Source organism: Lactuca sativa, chromosome 7 (assembly GCF_002870075.4).
Source record: "Lactuca sativa cultivar Salinas chromosome 7, Lsat_Salinas_v11, whole genome shotgun sequence".
NCBI lineage: Eukaryota > Viridiplantae > Streptophyta > Magnoliopsida > Asterales > Asteraceae > Lactuca > Lactuca sativa.
Genome location: NC_056629.2, coordinates 160,179,824 through 160,199,840, shown reverse-complemented (window position 1 = coordinate 160,199,840; position 20,017 = coordinate 160,179,824). Strand labels below are relative to the sequence as shown.

General features: G+C 32.7%; 2 protein-coding genes and 1 long non-coding RNA gene across 3 annotated transcripts in view; 2 read left to right on the top strand and 1 right to left on the bottom strand.

Annotated features, from left to right (window-relative positions):
* Positions 1-1,222: 1,222 nt before the first annotated feature.
* LOC128127476 (uncharacterized) lies at positions 1,223-4,483 on the bottom strand. Its single transcript, XR_008225272.1, has 5 exons — positions 3,238-4,483; positions 3,078-3,141; positions 2,471-2,997; positions 2,121-2,363; positions 1,223-1,972 (listed from the first exon to the last, which is right to left on the bottom strand). It is a non-coding gene; the product is annotated as an uncharacterized LOC128127476 (long non-coding RNA).
* Positions 4,484-5,673: 1,190 nt separating this feature from the next.
* LOC111895691 (protein JINGUBANG) lies at positions 5,674-7,506 on the top strand. Its single transcript, XM_023891767.2, has one exon. It carries the CDS (start codon positions 5,814-5,816, stop codon positions 7,152-7,154), a length of 1,341 nt encoding a protein of 446 aa, XP_023747535.1. The 5' UTR covers positions 5,674-5,813; the 3' UTR covers positions 7,155-7,506.
* Positions 7,507-13,133: 5,627 nt separating this feature from the next.
* The window catches only part of LOC111895619 (probable NAD(P)H dehydrogenase subunit CRR3, chloroplastic), a 40,085-nt gene continuing 33,201 nt past the window's right edge, over positions 13,134-20,017 (top strand). The window contains 2 exon segments of the mRNA XM_023891697.1: positions 13,134-13,176; positions 13,809-14,015. Coding sequence (XP_023747465.1) covers positions 13,134-13,176; positions 13,809-14,015 — 250 coding nt within the window.

Sequence of the window (20,017 nt, the reverse complement as noted above, 5' to 3'; positions counted from 1 at the left end):
AAAATATTTTTCTTAGGATGAGTTGATATATATATATATATATATATATATATATATATATATATATATATATATATATATATATATATATTAGGTTAAAACCCGTGTAATACACGGGGTTGATTACTTAAATTAACAATAATACATGATAAATGACTTAGTATAAAAAATAAATAACAAAATTCAAATACATGTAAATCTATAAAAACTAAGAAATAATATTCACATTGTTTTATCTTCCCTAACATTTTAGTGACAAACCTAATTATAGAACATTAAATTTCGGATGACTTGTTTGAAAGTACATTGCCAAATGATAGATTCCTAATTATAGCATTGTACTTTGAAAGTACATTGCTATAATTTGGATAACCAAAAAAATAATGCGTAATTTTAATTGTAAGAAAACATGAAATAATATGAAGTTTTATAAATTACAACAATGTATTTTCAAAGTACATTGGTATAAGTTGTAAAACTGTTTGAGTTTAAAAAAAGGAGGGGGGGGGGGGGACAACAATATACATGGCATTGTTGTTATTAGCCAAAATAAGTATAATTTTATTGAAACAATGAAAGGGGTAAAATGGTAATTTACTTTCTATGTGTATAAAAAAAGTAGTTTCATGGGCAAAACAGAAAGAGCATTATAGTTTCATAGGCAAAACAAAAAATAGCCTTCTAGTTTCATGAACAAACCAAAAATAACATTGTACTTTCTAAGGTTAAGACGTTATTTGTAAACTGAAAGTACAATTATGAGATTGTACTTAAAAGTACAAGGCTTTAATAAGAATAATGAGCAACTAAGGCATTGACACTTGTTACTTTGACAAATACATAAGTATGCAAATAATCAAGCAAATGGTAAAAGAAGTAATTATAAAGTGCTGGTAATCAACCCAAAAGTAGCATAAATTAAATAAGATGCATAAAGTACTACGTTGCTGTTGTATTTAAACATATAAAATATGTTTTTTAATGTTCTTCTAATTTTTTATTATTAGAAATTGTACTTTGAAAACTCAAAACGTTGACTAATTTTGGAATTCACAGTTATTCATCTAATTTTAAATGTGTTCCTGTAATATATATTTTTTTCTTTCGATAGCAACCTAAATTAAAGCAATGTAAACCTATATGATTTTTCGCTTAATAGCATCATACTTTCTATTTATGTCATATTATGTGTATGTTTGATGTAAATAAAAAATATGTTGGTATAAATTGACTAATTTTGGAACTCACAATAACATAAAAAGATGAAAATATAGTCATTATTCTACACATACAAAGAACATGCCTTCATATTCATATTTCTATGGAATTATAGCAGGGGAAGAAATAGAGATATAAGCACTATATCCCATATATAGAGCGCCTTCATAGTCTTGTTTTTAGCTTCAAAAATCTGCACAATAAACCTTTCATTACAGAGATTAGTCAAAATTAGAATGAAATAGTAGGATGTTAATCTTGTATAGTCCAGTTTCTACATCCTAAGTAGGATGCTAAATTGATGCTAAATTAAAAAAAATGAACTTATAAATAATTATCGTTTCCATATTTTGATAAACAAAATATGAAAAAGGTTTATTCACCTTGGTTTCTTGTAAAATTAATTACTGTTACACACTCATTTCAAACTATTCCTCTGAAGACAGTCAAGAGTTGGTGCTCTGTAACTTGCTTACCACCTGTTACCTTTAAAACCCATTAAATTAATAAACAAATGAAATAAAGATACACGACCCATAGTGTTAATGATAATCCTAAATAATTAACTTAAATTCCAAAGAGGTTAATCTAGATATATTCATTAACCATGAGTTGCACAACCATAATCCTTACGCTCCTGGACAAACCAAACTTCGATAAAGAAACAAAAGTCAGAAATAATAAAACTTACTCAGTGGCAGAGCACGAAGCGAAGTTCTAGAGATACGACCAAAATGTATATGTGTTCTTTTGGCTGCATAATGAAAAACAGAAGTTGCACATGACTAAAATCCCTCACAGATTCAAAAAAGATCAAAAAATAAAATTCATTGTATTACTTTTAAAAGCATGTTTTCCTCTAAAAAATTAAAAAGAAAGCCAATACCATTCGCAAACCTTACATGATAAAGTTAAGTGATGACAACTCAACAGCTTTATCTTGTAGTTCTGAATACTAACTTGTAGATTTATGGGATTCCCAATTGAATTTCTAATATAAAATTTCAAAAACTGAACTTGTTCCCGAACTTATTTTCAAATGGGGACTTGCTTCCTTGGATTCCGATTCCGAATTCTTTCTAAAAGATCGAAATGGAACATCCAAAAAATGTTGTGGATTCTTTTGAATTGCCACCATCAGATTTCTGCAACATTTTAAATAAGTGTCCCAAAGTTACTGATTTGATTGAAATATATTAGTTAATCAACTTGTTAGAAGTAACAAATGTGGCTATGAAAGAAAATGAGAAACCTTATTTGGAGGATTTCCTCTTTGTAATTTTGGCCTCCTTTTAAAGAAAATATCAACATTGTACAAACCTGAAGTCAATCATTGTTCAATTGAGATAAGGAATTTTATTCTTTAAGGAGATATTTGATATGCAATGTTATTAGATCCTAGAGTTTTTATGAAAGCATTATGTCAAAACCTAACTTGTAGAACACAAACACCATACCTAGTTTTGAGGTGGAACGAAGGATAAATATTTCAATCAACGTGAACTTCTTGATACCGACCTGATAAAAACTTCTAATAAATCACGCTTATGCACTCTATTAGAACCAGACCCGAATCCTTGCTCCAGAAATAAATAAAAATAAATAGACATGTGTGTATGCGTGTTTCGGTACTGGAGAGACAAAGAAATAAAGGGAAGACCTGATTTTGATTCAATTAGGCATTTTATCAAGCATTTGGCATGCATTGATGAATATGCTAATCATACGAAGAGAACGAAATGGGTTGTAGTTATTTTTAAACCATTTATTATCTGCAACCTAACAACAATAAACGCCATAGCAACAAAAAACGATTAAAAGAATAGTGATCAGAAAACATGTAACCCTTATAAACATACCTTTAAGGAAGCCGTATGTGGGGTTCAGAAATCAACAATGAAGTTAGGAATCAAATCGCATTGTCTGTGATTCAAACCACAGTCACGGATTAAAAAAATAAAAGAAAAAAATCTAAAAATTCGACCTATACAATACAAAGTAGTATTATAGAAAACAAACCTAAACAAAATCCAAGAAAACCCCCCAAGAAATCAAACATAATAAGTGTTATATTCTTCGTTATCATCACTCCTCTATTGATTCTATATATACGTTGAGAGAGAGACTGTGGTGTCTCTGGATGGCGGCGACTACTACTGGTGGTGATTTCATGGTGGTCATGGTGAAGAATAGTGGTGGTGGATGAGATTAGCACTTTTCTTAGAGATAGAGAGAATGATAGTTGTAGATGGTGGATATATAAGCCATCAGAGGGTTGGAAAATAAAATGAGTGATGTGAAGTGTTGTTTTTGGATCCTTAAACCGATTACAGGGATGGGAAGGTGGCTACAAACTTGACTGTAATTGGCATATGGAGGCAGACCATCGAGGCGGACAAGAACATGGAACCCTTGCATATAGGCATATGTATATATGTATATGAGAGAGATAAATTGCTCAGTACGATTTCAAAAATGGCAAACGGGAATTTGAATTGAAAATATTGAATCCCAAAATTCAGGGAATCAGTAAGGACAGAGGGGAAGAAATCGTATAATCATGCTATAATCACGCATAGGCAGAATATCAACAAATAAAATAACCCAAATCTCCATAAAGATTAAAAGGTTTTGTTGATCGAAAAAAGTTAACAGAAGATTGTTGGCAGCGACGAATACCATCCAAAACCCTAAACTTTCGTCGACAGAAGATTGTTTGCCTATAAGAAGTCAGCATATCAAATACCTATTTACAAGCAGAGTATATCGTTGATTGATTCTAGATTTTAGGAAAAAAATTAGAGTACAGGGACGAAAAAATAGGCAAACTGAATTGCGCCGATTCAATTTGAAGTGAAAGGCATTTACGTAAATTGAGCTGAAGAAAAGAAGCGGGAAAACTCTATTTTAGGGGCCTGGGAGACTGACATGTGGCACGATTCTACTTATTTATTAGGATAGGATATTCTAAGAATTTTGGGCCCCTTAGAGGTATGAGCCCTAGGCAATCGCCCGGGTTGCCCATCGTCTTGATTAGACCTAGTGGGAACAACAAACAAAACAATTAAACTACAATTCTAACCTAAATACCTTATAAATGGAGTCAAATCTTCTATCACTACTCAACATACTCCTTAAGAATCGGTCATAGCTTTTACCATATATTTTTACTCAAAATAAACATGCATAATAAACCCATATGACCCATGAACCAAACGAACTTGACCCACCAAGATTACCTAACAGTCTCATTTGTGTAGTCAGGTTTTTTAAATTTCCTCTCTAGCTGTACTCTCTCTATTCTAGTGTATCATCTTCTTCATACTTTCTAGCTAGGGTTCTTATTTATTATCTTCTTGTACTTATATTTGAGTGTAGATTAGGATGAGTGATGTAGTGAAGATTATTTCTAAAGAGTGAGAATGGTTCTGTAATAAGGTTTCATTTGTAATACAAAACCAAATGGTTCTTCGATAAAAAGAGTTACAATGTGTATGTAAATCTATCTTTCTATTTAAAACCCAGTAATGATTATGATTATTTACTCTTAATTGTTTCTTCCATATTTATAGCTAGCTAATAAAATTTAGGCGTTTTGTTTTGACAAAAAAAAAAAAAAAAAATCCTACTATAAAAATAACACGTCTTGAAAAAACTCATATGGGAACCTCAAAGATAAATATTTTTAAAGGTGAAAATGAAAGAAAACATCTTTGGAAATGCTTTAATTGCAGAGACCAAAAGATGCCACGTTTCTAGATTTCACATGCGACAACAAAAACCTCTCGAGGCACCGAACTGAAAACATACATAACTTCCTAACTAAGCAAGTAAGTAAGCCATGTTTTCAAGAAGAATAGCTAGTCAAAGAAACCCAAGTGAAAATTGTCTTCCCTTCCCGTTACTCTAGATTTCCTACACTTGTCTTCCCTTCCCGTTACCCAAGTGAAAATTGTCATCTGATTGAATAACTTATTAATTAGTCGACGTGCTTGATAAAATTTCACATGAATGACTAACCACTAAATCAAAGAAAATAAATTTTTAACCACGTTAGTAATTACGTTTGAGCATGTAGAAGAGAATTAGTAGAGTATTTAATTTTATTCTCAAACAAATAATTAATAAATAGAACAGTGAATGAAGTTTAAGGAATTTTCTTTTGTTACGTTGCAAGTTGCCACATAGGGACGCTTTCTGAAAATAAAGATATTTTGATAAATAAATAAAGAATAATAATAAATTGAACTTTAAGTCTTTAATATTCGACAGCCCTAGAGCATACGTTATAGTTATTTTAATTATCATTTATGGGGTGGACATAAAGAGAAAGAGTTTAAGCCATATAAGCTTGGACGCGTGTGGATCTTTCCACTAATGGTACACCTACTTTTAGCCACCCAAACTCCCAACTTTTCAGTTTTCAAACCCTCAAAACACAAGTTCAATTATAAATATGACTATTAAGTATTAACACTCTCTTTATCTTTCTATATAAATAATAAATATACTTCCATCATCATCAGCAGCAGCAAAACATACACTATCATAAACTGTTTCAGCTTCCTTCGTTCTATCTATTCAACTTAAACTACATGACGAAGGAAATGGCTGGAAAAACCTTCTTTTCGAAGAAAAACAAAGTCCGAAATAAACTCGCCATTCTCCTTCACAGCTCAGAACCAAACGTTTTCATCACCACCCACCAGCAACCAGAAAACTCCGAAATCAGTTTTAATCACCGGAGTAGCAATGCCTCATTACCTAGCCCTGTCATGTCTTCATGTTCTTCACCAGCCTCCTTCATGTCTCCAATCAACCATATACCATCACCCTACTCCGAATCTCCTTGGACTCTTCCTCATGATAGCAATGGAGAAGATGGTATAATCTACAACACTGGCTTGATAGGGTCTTTGATACGTGAAGAGGGTCATATTTATTCGTTAGCATCGTCCGGGGATATGCTGTACACAGGTTCGGATTCTAAGAACATTAGAGTGTGGAAGAATTTGATGGAGTTTTCAGGTTTCAAATCGAGTAGTGGATTAGTGAAAGCAATCGTCGTTTTTGGTAATCGGATATTTACGGGCCACGAGGACGGGAAGATTCGTGTTTGGAAGTATTCAGATAAGAAGAAAAAAGCTTACAAACGGATCGGTAATTTACCCTCGACAAAAGATTACATCAAGAGCTCTATGAACCCTAATAATTACATTGAAGCAAGACGACACCGTAACCTTCCATGGATCAAGCATTATGATGTTGTTTCTTGCATGTGTTTGGATGAAGAAACAGGGTTGCTGTATTCTGGATCCTGGGATAGAACAATTAAAGTTTGGAGGCTTTCAGATTCGAAATGTTTAGAATCTATAAACGCTCATGACGACGCCATTAATTCCGTCGTAGCTGGGTTTGACGGTTTGGTTATTACCGGGTCCGCTGACGGGACGGTGAAGGTGTGGCGGAGGGAGTTCATCGGGAAGACCAAAAAACACCTTTTCGCTTACACTCTTTTGGATCAAGACAGCGCTGTCACGTCTGTGGTGGTGAACGCCTCTCAGGCCACCGTGTACGCGGGATCCTCCGATGGACTGGTGAACTTTTGGGTACGCAAGAAGCAATCGTTGTCACATGGCGGAGTTCTGAGGGGTCACAAGCTTGCAGTGCTTTGTCTTGCGACTGCCGGAAGCTTGTTGTTGAGTGGGTCGGCGGACAACAGCATCTGTGTGTGGCGGAGTGAAGGTAGCGGCGTCCACACTTGTTTGTCGGTCTTGAATAGTCACACTGGTCCGGTGAAATGTCTCGCCGTTCAAGATCGGAATGAGGATTATGATGATGATGATGATGATCGGAAAGATGAAGAATGGATAGTTTATAGTGGCAGTTTGGATAACTCGTTGAAGCTTTGGCGAGTGTCGGAAATTCTAGCCTGAAAAGTGTTACTATTCATAGTTAAAACCAATCTAGATTGCCACCACGTGCCGCCTTCTGGAAGTAGAGATCCATGATGGCACGCTAACTGCAAGAAATCTTGAGTTTTTATCGATTGAAATGACGAACATCACAATTTGTCATTGGGGAGAAGACTGAATGGAGAAAATGTTTGATCAGATGTATATGGTAGCCTATAAATGGTGTTGAAGATCGATCACCACCATTGTGTGTATCTATATAGAGACACATTGTATGTATCTGTATCTCTATAGTCAGCAACATAGATCCAAGAAATTGGAGAACTGCTTATTAAAATGATCTACTTGTGTGTTTCGGGATTTTTTTTTTCTCTATGCTCTCATTTCAAAACAATCTACTAACTAAAGTTAGTCTCCTAATATTATTTAGAATTCATGCAAAAAGCAATATTTTTTTAATTAACAAGTCTTTCGCTAAATTAACCACCTAAAATTATTATAATAATTTCAACAAATGGAATTACAAGAATAATATATAAAAAAACAACATCCATCATTATACTCGTTTTTAGACACACAAATGAATAGTCTTTTGAGATTATTGCTTGTTTTGATTGCCATACTTATGGTAGTGCTTGAACATCATTACGGCACCAAAAGTCTTTGTGGTAGGTCGTTCTTTTAGAGCGTTTTATTATGTTTTGTATTCGACAAGCCATTCTTTTGTTGTATTTCACTATATTAGATTTTTCAATTTCAAGTTTTTCTTATGCATTTGAAAAGATAGAGTAGTTAAACATCAGTATATCTAATTTAATATGTGCTTCAAAATGCAACATGCTTAAAATGATATCAAAGAGCTAACCCGCCATGTTTTCATATTTCACGGGTTAATGGCGAGCAGGATAATAAGATTTCAATTTTGTCTATATTAAATTTTTAAGGTCTTTTTTATATATATTAAATCAAAATGGTTATTATGACCGTCTAAATGTTGTCATTCTTACCATTTAAATTAACAAAATTTAAATGATTATAACAATTACAATAATTATAACAACTATGTTGGTATAATATGTACATAAAAGATCTTAGGGATTTATTATGAACAAATCCTTATTATCTTCCTAGTTCATTAATCATTAGAAGCTTTTAGAATAATTACATAAAAGAACCTTATGATTTACCATTTAGTGATTTTGATATTGATAGTTTTTGGTTCCAATTTTCATTGCATGGTTGTTTGTAAGGACTTAAATAGCATTTTTAATATTTTCATAATTTCATTTAACTTTTTTACAATTTATATTAGTATCGAGTTTGATAGCTTCATCATTTCATATTCTCTTTTTAGTCGTTATGTTATATATAACCAACGGTTTCAATTGAACGGTTACATAACAATTTTTTGACATTAAAAAAAATTAATAATAGTCAAATGATTAAGGTTATGTTTGACGTGCCACAGATAGCTGATAAGCTAGTTTATTTTTCGAGCTTATTTAATTTTCCATGTTTGGCATACAAAAAAGTAGTTTATAAGCTAACGTTTTAAACAACTATTTAGACTAATTTTTTAAAATTTTCAAAATACGTCCCTTAAATAATTATAGAAAATATATTTTTAAATGCTCTTCTATGTGATTATATAAATTTTAGATAGCAGCCAGTGGTGAAGCTAGTGTCAAAGAAAAGAGGTATCTCCGTTAAAAAATTCATGTAACATACAATAAGAAAAAAAAAATTGGAAAAAATTACACTACTGAAAATTTTTTGAGGGTCACCTGGACCACCTCAGGATGTAAACTAAATATGTCAGTGTTATCAAATACTTTTAGCAAACGTTATTTTTTACTAGTTAGTTTTTTATATAACAACTACTTTTCAGCTAACCATTAATTTTTCAGGTAGTACATCAAACATAGCCTAAACTACAAAAAAATTCTTTTGATTATTAAATAAAAAAAAATATCCTTGAGGATGAAGCCAATTTATATTTTATTTGATTTAAGTTTTCATCATTCCCTATTCACCCTTTTCTTGTAATTTGGAAACACCTATGTTCATCTTGTACCTCTAATCTCTTTTAGAAGGGTTAATGACCTAGAAACATAATAAGGTTTCAAAATTGTTTACATTAGGTCCTTATGATTTTTTTTACATATTACACTAACATGGTTGTTATAACCGTTTAAATTTCGTCTATTTAATGTTTAAAGGACCAATTTTTAAACGGTTATAACAACCATGATGTAATATGTACAAAAAAGACCTTAGCCACCTAATATGGACAAATTTAAAACCTTATTACTCTCGTAGGTCATTAACCATATTCCAAGCATACAAGTGTTATACCCAATAATTTTCTCTGCGGATAGTAATGAAGTTTTGACGTTTCCCATACACGTATGACCTATTTCAAGCATACAAGTGTTATACCTAGTAATATTAGCTATTAATTGGAGATTCATGGTTAATTTTTTAAACAATTAACGATGAATCTCTAATTAGTGGCTAATATTACTATAACAAAGATGCATCTAAAAGTTTAACTTATTATCCTGACTAGGTTATAGTCTGTGGAAACCACGGTTGATTTTATAATTAATTTTTTTTCTTCCTAAAAACCTATAATTATTAATAGAGTATTTCAAATAAATTATTATTTAAAAGATTTATGCTTTTTAATATATATAAAATTTTAATTGTTGATTAAAATAAATATGTAAAATTATTTTTTCAAGATATATGAAACAATTTTTATTTGTGAATTAATGAAAAATAAATGATAATATATAATTAAATGTTAAATTAATTATAAAAATAAAACAACAACGATAATTTAAGTAATTAAAATTGAGATATAGCAAATCAAAATATTAAGTTGTTGAAATAAATATATATGAAAAAAATATAAGAATATAAAAATGAAAATTAACAATAAAATTTTATTAAAAATAATAAAAAATAGATGTTATAAGAACCTAGATAAGGACCATCAATGACTCTTATTAATTGTCATTGCAAAAAAAACATCCAATGGAAATTGTCTTTTTTTGAATTTAAATGAGGTTTTTATCATATTGAATTTGAATCAGATTCTCTTTTATCATTGTAAAAATGGATCTTCAAGAAACAAACAACTTTCAAATTTTTTTTCTTTAAATAAAATGTGATAATATATCTTCAATGGTTAGATCACAAACATTTTTTTATCTTATAATCACCTTGAAACCCAACATTTTATGAGAAAGTTTGACTAAGAAGTACACTGCTCCTATCAACCCCTACCAACTTGTATCATGCAATAGAATAAATATAATATAAAAGGTCTAAAGATAAAAAGTTAAGTGTAACATAAAAAATGTAATAATGAAACTAACTTTTTTTTTGTACTCATTAATCTCAATAATATCAACATTAATAAATAAGTTACTAGCATCCCAATGAGATTTTACTCCAACAATATCTAAAAAGAAAAAAACAATTATCTTTTTATCAACAAATTAAATATCAAAATATTATCACAAACCATTCTGAACGATAAGGGTAGCAAATTGGACAATTATGATAACACATGAAGTTTCCGTGTTATTTGTCAGAAATTCTGATAGTTGGTCGGTTTGAAATCCAAACAAGTAATTCTAAGCTTTGTACCCCTACAATACCTACAATACGAAAGTAATAAATTTATAACAACATACAAAATATATAAGAAATATGGGATAAACAAAAGATTAAAGAAGCAACTCTATTTTGCTTAAGGTACGTAGTCTTCAAGTTGTGCCTTGATTGAATTGGATTAGACGCGTCAAGAGAACGACGAGATATTACATGTCCGATCATATCTACAAATCATACAAAATAATTATTCTCATTATGTGAGAAATGAAAATAATGTAAAAAAAATAATTAAAAAACTACCCAAAACATGAGTTGGTGGGACAATTTTGCTATAAAATTAACGCAAAATCAACAAAAACAAAATTATTAAGTGGACCACAAAAATCAGTACATCTCTTAATTGTAGTATTCCATTACAAGACAATCAGTTGGTGTAATGTCCCATTCACACAATAAAAAATTTGCATTTTTAGTAGAGTAAAACTTCTCAATCATAAATCCGTTATTAAGTAAAACTCTTGCATAGAAAGGATAAAATGACCAATATCACATTTTTATGGTTCCTAATAGCTCAATAATGGATAAATTTTCTAACATTATCCATTAGGATGGTCCAAACAACCAAGATCTACTCTTTAAGTCTCAAATGGACCAAAAGTGAATCTTTCTCAACTTAATCCATTAAGTCCAAGTCTCTAACCTTCAGATTTGAATCAATATGACGTTTAGATTGATAAAGTTTCCAACTTTATCCATAACGATGTCACAAACTTTCAAGATCTAAACTTTATGCACTAAAGTGACCAAAAGCTCATAATACCAAAAACTTGCTAGATCTAACAAATGGATTTAAAATCAAGATTCAAGCTTTATACCTCCAAAAGACAGATCAAGATGAACAAGGTTTAGATCTACAAGCTCCAATGCAACCAACACTTCTCCAATGATCTCCTTCTTCTCCAAGATGCACCAAGAACACTCCAAAGCACTTAAAAACACTTTCTTTTGCTTACAACGATCAAACTAGGGTTAGGGTTTCAAGAGAGGATGTTGGAAAGGTGGAGGCTCAGAATGGAAAGAGTTTGGGGAAGTTAAGGAGCTTAACTAAGGCTCAAAACCGCGAAATTAGGATTTGGGTTCTGATCGCGTATGCCTAGTGTGCTCCTGATACGCCTAGTGTACCATGTTGAATCTTCACAATCTTCCTTGCCTAGTACGCCCAACGTACACCCAGTACGCCCATCATACCATGCTAAACACTACAACAATCGGACCCTATGGAGACGACAAATTCATACCCTATCCAAACGACAAGTCGTCGGTATAGGGTATCGCGACGACAAGTCGTCAGCAAAGGGTCGTCGGCACAGGCATCTTGACATAGGTCAGTTACGTCGTCGGCATAGTTCCACCTATTGCGATGACAAGTTGTCGGTACAGCTTTTGTCAACCATATTTTTGGAAAAAGAAATAAAGTTTTATTAAAAATCTTTGGCGACAACATGTCGTCGGGACACCTATAGCGACGACAAGTCGTCGCGAAAGGTCTATGTTATAACGATGACCTGTCGTCGCTATAGGGTTTTTAACAGTTGCCGGTTATGGACCTATAGCAAACCAACTTTTTATTAAGTCACCATAAAATGGTAATAAATTAACACAAAATGGTAGCCAGCCAACTTGTTATTAAGTCACCACAAAATAATCTCAAAATCGGTTACAATTTATATTGTTATAAGTTTCATAATATCAAACTAATAACTAAATATTTATGTCATATCACTTGCAACTCTAATACATATGGACCTAGTATGACTGTTGGGCTTGGTCCTCGATAACGGCTTCGTGAAGGGATCAACTGGATTCTCCTTTGATGATACTCTATTAACTATAATGTTTCATTTCTCAACTCGCTTCTAAACGTAGTGGTACTTCATGAGTATATGTCTCAACATCCCATGATCCTTAGGTTCTTTCATTAAAGAAAATGCACCTTTGTTATCATAGAAAATTTCAATGGGTTTATCGATGCTAGAAACAATAGCAAGATCACCAATGAAATTCTTCAACCATGTAGCTTCTTTTGTAGTTTCACTAGCTGCTATATAATCTGACTTGCATATGGATTCTGTCACTATCTTCTACATGGAAATCTTCCAAGTTACCAAAGAAAGCCCCAAATCATAAGGTTAAGTTTATCCAAAGAAAGCCCCAAATTGGTTCGTATTTTGCTTTTAATTTTTTTCTGTATTGCTTGGATTGTCATTAGAGGAAGCAACAACCACATTCTTGATTTTTGATTCTCCGATTGCCATTTTTTAGGGTTTGTTTTCAAATTAGGGCAGGGTTTAATGTGATGTGGAATGTTTTATATCAATGACAACTATAAAAGGAGCATGCTTTTGGGATCTCTATCATTGTTGGTTAAATTAGTAGCTTGAATGCATCTGTTTGGGATTACCGTTTTCAGAAAGGCTCCTGATTCTTCCACGAATTTTTTTTATGATTGTGATCATCAAGTGAATGGAAAAATATGAAGAAGTAAAGAAGGAAGAATGAAGAACGAATGAGGATATTTGGAAACAATTCCACATTACTTTTCTCTCTGAATTAAAATGAGGGGCATTATTGTTAATATTTTAAAATTTTAGTAGTTCGATAAAAAGTCTCGGTGGAAAAAATTAGTTTCATATATATATATATATATATATATATATATATATATATATATATATATATATATATATATATATATATATATTTGTAATAAGATGATTTTAATTTTTTAACAAAAAGTTAGATAGTAAATCAAAAATTTTGTCAATAGATAATAATGGGGAAATGACACAAATGCCTTACAAAATTTTTAGGTTTCGTCGATTCAGTCCCTAAAGTTATTGTCTAGCTTTATGGAGGTATAATGTAGGCTACGACTTGCTCTTTTAATCCCTATTAACCTGTACTAACCTGATAATGGAATTAACGATAACAAAAGTTATGTTATGCTTGTTTATCTGGTTGTTGGGGAACAAAAGGGGAGATGATGAATAGGCTTAACTTTCATTGCCATTAATAGACCACTCATTTTCTCTTTTCTTTCTTATAAAACCAATCCAGATACTAAACCCCAAGTTCGCCCAATCAACCCCGTGACCCCACTACCGCCGTCGTCAATTCTAGCCGGAAAACAACAAAAAGAGAAGAAACCCTCAATTGCAGAAATTGAACGAACTATTTGTAGTGGTGTCGATTATGATGGCATGTGCAAAATTAGAAAAGATCTAGTGAATCATCAAACAAGCCCAAGAATACAAGGAGTAAGCAAATATGTTTAAGCTCATATTAGATCTTGAAAGAGTATACAAATGGGTCTTGTATAAATTCTCTCTCTAGTCTAACACTCCAAATGGTTCTCTTACATAAATGAGTGTTACTCACTTCCTATTTATAGGAAAGACAACTCACCACACAATACAAATGGGTAAAGCACAAATACATCCAAGCGTGACTTTACACCCTAACATGCTCCCCCATAAATTTAGGATTGGATGCCCGACTTCAATATCTAACAAGCTCGCGCGATCAACACCAAACTCCTCCTCGAATTAACACTAGTCTTCAAATCCGCTAATGAATACCCGAAAAACCTATTTCGAATACCTATCATTCTCCCCCTTTTTTATAATCAAAAAATGATTATAAAACCCATTAAGGGTGAGAAGCGCCCGAGGAATGAACTTCACAATTCTCCCCCTTGATGCGTGCCACAAATGAAACATTGAAAAATTTGCACGGAAAAACAATCTCGAAAAAGCCTCGAAAAAAATTTCCAGTTTGTGAAAATTTTCGACTTTTGGGTGAGAGTTGCATGATTTTCCAAAATCCGGGTAAAAACCGTCAATAACAAAATTCTGTAGCGACCCGTTGCACCAAAAATAGCTAAAGATGCGAAAAACTCACACATTTGCGAAATTGGGCATAAAGTGTATGCTCGTACTAACTGCAGGGACCAAAAATAAAAAATTTTCCATTTTTCATCTTCATAACCCCATCGAAATTTGGTATATTCTGTAAAAATGTCGAAACATCAGGGACCAACTTCGAAATTTCTGCCCACTTCTTCAAAGTATCGAAAACTTAGTCCTCATTTCGAAATATGTATAAACTGTCAAATTGTCGAAATTTTAAGGACCAATTTCGAAATTTTTAGTTTCTTCCCCAATTTATTTGTTCCGGTTGCTACAAAACCTTCGACCTTCCCGATCAAACAAAGATCTTCGAATATCAACCTTCGAAATTATCATCATTTCCCAACTCGTTATCAAGTTTTCCCAAAATCATCGACATCAACAGCAAATACTTCGCACATCGACTCCAAAAACCTTCGCTTTTTCCTCATTTTTTCCTAACCAATGACCATCAAAGCAACAACCTTGACATCGATATTCAAGGCTTTGATCATCGACATCAAATATTCAATTTGGATCCCATTCGTTATCATCCCTATATGACCATCATAGTCGATATCACAATTCCAAGCCATCGATTCCAGTTTAGATATCCCTCGACATCAAGGACTCCAAAATCCACATCACTTCCCAAAATTTCGAACATTGACTGCAAATCTTCGTTCTTCGGTTTCACTTTATCATTCATTAAACCAATTCTTTCACAAATACAGTTCAATTCAAAACTTTGTCCTTAAACCAAGTTCATATGCAAAAGGCCCTACACTTGTTACGAGCATCTACCACTTCATCTATTCGACATCATCTTTGTTCTTCCTAGTAAAAAATCAATTCCATCATCGCATTCGATACCAAACAGCCATTAAACATCAAACTGTCATTTACATCCAATTTTCTGATCAAATCGAGCCTTCTTCACTTCTGATTGTCAAGAACAACAATTTTGACTTTTTGTTTTAACAATCGCATCTGCTGCCTCCAATTCAATTATTTCCCAATTCAAAATTGATTTACTTACCGATCATACAATAGCATTCATTCGATTTCAAAATCGATATATAATTTTTATCCAAAATCAAAATCATCGATGGTTCCGATTTCAATCATCGACAAACCCAATTAAAAAATCAAATATAGACTTTCAAAATCTTACATTATTGTTATTACAACTTGATTCGTAAATCCTTCATTTAAGATGTAACATCGATTTTTCCTTCTTATTTCAATCAAATTTGTGAGAGTCACGAAGAAGAAAAAAAAAGGTCAAAACCGGCCTGGATGAAGGATTTATGGTTTCTTACTAGAAGCATCTCCATAACAGGCCTGGATTCAATCATCTTCAACCAAGTGGATCCAAGGATCCAGAAAAGCAACAAGGTCAGAATTTTGTTTTCATGCAGAAGTCTAACTATATTCAAAATTATATTTCTGTGATTTCTGAAGCATTTTATGAGTAGGATGATAATGTTGCATGGTGGGTTGATTCGGGAGCAACAAGTCATGTTTGCAAAGATCAATATTGGTTCAAGGACTTTCAACCAATTGATGATGGATCTATTGTGAAAATGGGAAATGTTGCAACTGAACGAATCAAGGGCATAGGATCTGTTTTACTTACTTTTACTTCTGGGAAATGATTGTGTTTGAACAATGTTTTATATGTTCCAGGGATTCTTAAGAGTCTCGTGTCTGAAATTGTATTAAATAATTGTGGTTACAAACAAGTATTAGAAAGTGACAAGTATATCTTGTCAAGACATGGTTCTTTTATGGGATTTGGATATGTATGTAATGGAATGATTAGGCTAAATATTAATTATCCTTTCATTGATAATTCTGTTTGCATGGCTTCTACTAGTACTAGCAATAATTTTAATAAATATGAATTATGGCATGCTAGACTAGGACACATTCATTCAAAGAGATTAAAAGACATGTCTAAAATGAGTTTAATTCCAGCTTTTGATATGCAAAATAATGGAACATGTAAAACATGCATGCTAACTAAAATTACTAGACAACCTTTCAAAGATGTTGTTAGGGAAACCAAGGTGTTGGATTTAATGTTGGATTAGTGTCTAAGTCCATAACTATTTTGGTATGTACTTGACCCGATGGTGCATGGTCCTTTTGGGTTGCCTTTACCAAAGCAACTTGATTGGAGAAATAAATAAAGAGAGAGAGAGAGGTTATTATGATTTATTAATATGTTATAAGAATAATATATTAAAGGAGAAATCATATTTGTTTAATTAATATTGGTCAATAATTAATTAAGAATTAATTTTGTGATCAAGTGTAATTAATTAAACTAGAGGGGCTGAATTATAATTATGTGATAGTTACAAAATAAGGTAAGGATTATCTTATATATATGGTGAACGAATTTGAGGTGATAATTACTTAGAATTTGACTAGGATAAGGGTTTCTAAGAGTTATCTTATGGTTGCTTGGTGGACAAGCAACTAGATAAGGATAAGGACTGAAAACCTAATTCTAACCCTATATAAAGACCCCAAGGCCTTAGAATTCGTGTACTTCTTCCCAAGAGGATCTAAGGACAAACTCTAACCTCCCTCCTCTCTCTTTATACCTTCTCCACTTGCTTATGGTGTTTGTAAGCCATTAGAGAAGTGACACTTGTGACTCTCAGCTTTCCAAGGTCAATTCAAGGAGGAATTGGATTGTTATTGCTATATAACAATCAAGGTATGTTCTTAAACCTATTTACATGTGAATTCTGATTTCCATATGCTAGAATTAGGGTTTATAGTCTTGGATTCAAAGCATGTACAATAGAGAAACCTAGATCCGAGCTTTAGGGTTTGTATGAGCACATAGGATGTCTTATGACCAAAACCCATCAGTGGTATCAGAGCCTTGATTGGTTTCTATTGTATTGATGCATATTTGATCGAAATAAACACTGAAAATCGATTTTTTTGAGTTTCCGAATGTTTGACTCGCCGAGTCCCTTGGTGAACTCGCCGAGTCAGCTGTACTCGACAAGTCCAGGTCCAGACTCGACGAGTCAAAGGGTCTGACAGCTCAGATTCGCGATTTTCTTCCTGTTTTGCCTTTGGATAATTACCATAAACATGTTTTTGTGATGAAATCCGAATTTTTTTCATTATTATGTGATTATCCTTACCTAAATAGAAGATAATTGTTAAAATTTAGATAATCACTTGTTTTATTAGATAAAGTTTGATTATTTGTAATTTAGATTTGAATTATCTTGTGAAATAGTTTCAAATTTTCCCTTTAGGTTTTATAGTTTAAATTTGAACCCAAAAGTTTTGTTGTTTTGAAATTTAAATAGTTAAAACCCTAATGTTTTGAAAAAGGTTTCAAAACTTGCCCTCAAGTTTTGGAATTTAAATTTTGATTAAATAGTTTAATTTTGATGCATATTTAAATTCTAAACCCTAATGTGATGAAATGTTTCAAAACTTGCCCTCAAGTTTTGGAATTTAAAAGTTGATTAAAAGTTTAATTAGGAATGTTAAATTCTAAAACTCTAGTATAGTTTTGAAAAGGTTCAAATCACACCCTTATGGTTTATTAATTAATTAAGGTGTATAATTAATAGAGATTTAATAAATCCATAAAAGTTTAGGTTTACAATTTAATTGAATTAAAAGTATAATTGTTAAATTAGACCACCTAATATTTTAAAAGTATAAAATACACCCTATACTATATATAACATTAAAGGTCTAACATTATATATATGTATGAGTAAAAGTCAGTCTTACCGTTAGTAGGCCTCATTCACGAAGCTAGTCTATAAGGGGTGTTTAAGGAAATTGCCTATAAAATGGCGATTGAATGGGTATCCACTCTTACCCACCGCACTCTTGACTAGTGGAGGGTCGTTAGCCGAACGGGTAGGATAGGATGAAACCTTCCATTATAAGTATAATGAATTACTAAAGTAACTGAATGTTTTCATAAAATTCCCAATCTTAGTTACTTAGGCATAAGTGAATTGATGCAATTCCATGAAATTACACTTTGTGCCCTTGCGAAGATGTTAGTGGAGCGTGTGTGGTTAACCGGCACACTAAATGGGTCTAAGAAAAGGTAGCAAAGGGTGACTCAATGTTTGTCATAGTTCGGTGGAGCGTGTGTGGTTTACCGGCACATCGAATAGGTGACTGTAACATGTGAGGGCACCATGTAGTTTGCATGGTTATTCACACCTGCTTTGTGATCCTCGGCATCCCAGTCACAAACAAGAGGGGCATATCGAGATATAAACATGCCATTGAAAGTTCAATGTATCTCAAAGGATCTAGGAGTTTTCATATATTTAAAACTTAAATTTCGTTTTCGTTTTTCATGGTGGAAATTAGTGAATCGTCATTCACTTACCTTCAAATATTCTGCAACTGGATTACGGCATCCCTTTTCTAGGTTGTAGCGTATTGTGTTGGGTCCTAGCCTTGGAATTTCATTTGGGGTGATCTACCAAGGACTCAATCTATCCACTAACTTGAATTCGTTTTTCTCCCGTTTTTGTAGATATCAAAGTTCGACAACTATGGTCTTCTCAAATCCCGTGGAACAAGCATTCCACATGAAGATGATATTCCACGATTCGATCGAGGAACAAGAAATCATGCTTCACTTCCTCTACCTCCTCCAATTATTCTCCCTAACCCACAAGTTCAAAGGCTTGAAAAGTTCAAGATCACTCAAGCCCTTTTGGCAAGTAAACATAAAGAAGGAAAGTCCGGGTGTGCACACGTCCTAGGGATAAAGTCGCACATTGATAGACTAAGAATGATAGGATCCGTTGTCGGTGAGGAGATGGCTGTTGATTGGGTTCTTCAGTCACTTCCCAACTCGTATAGTGAGTTCGTAAGAGAGTACTATATGATGAACCACGACATGACCCTTATAGATCTCACCTATATGCTTATTGCTGCTGAATCAGAAATGGTTTGGCGCAATAGAAAAGCAAAGTTGATTGGTGAATCTGCCTTCAAGACCTCTATGGATATAGACAATGGCAATGAAAGACATGCAATGATCGAAAAGTTTGATCATAAGAGAAAGGCAATGTCTGAAGTAGTTCCATGTCATGTTCCAAAAGAGTTGATTTGCTTTTATTGCCAAGAGAAGGGGCATTGGAGACGAAGCTGCCCCCATTTACCTAAGAGATCTAAGAGATGGGAGAGTCAAAACGCATGGCACTAATCTAGGTAAAATCCATTAACTAACTCTTTTAAGCTTCTATTCTAGATTCTTAATACATAATGTGATAAGATTACAATTAATGTTGT

Excerpts from the sequence above, each read along its gene's own strand:
- LOC111895691 (XM_023891767.2), top strand. The coding sequence starts at position 5,814 with ATGACGAAGGAAATGGCTGGAAAAACCTTCTTTTCGAAGAAAAACAAA.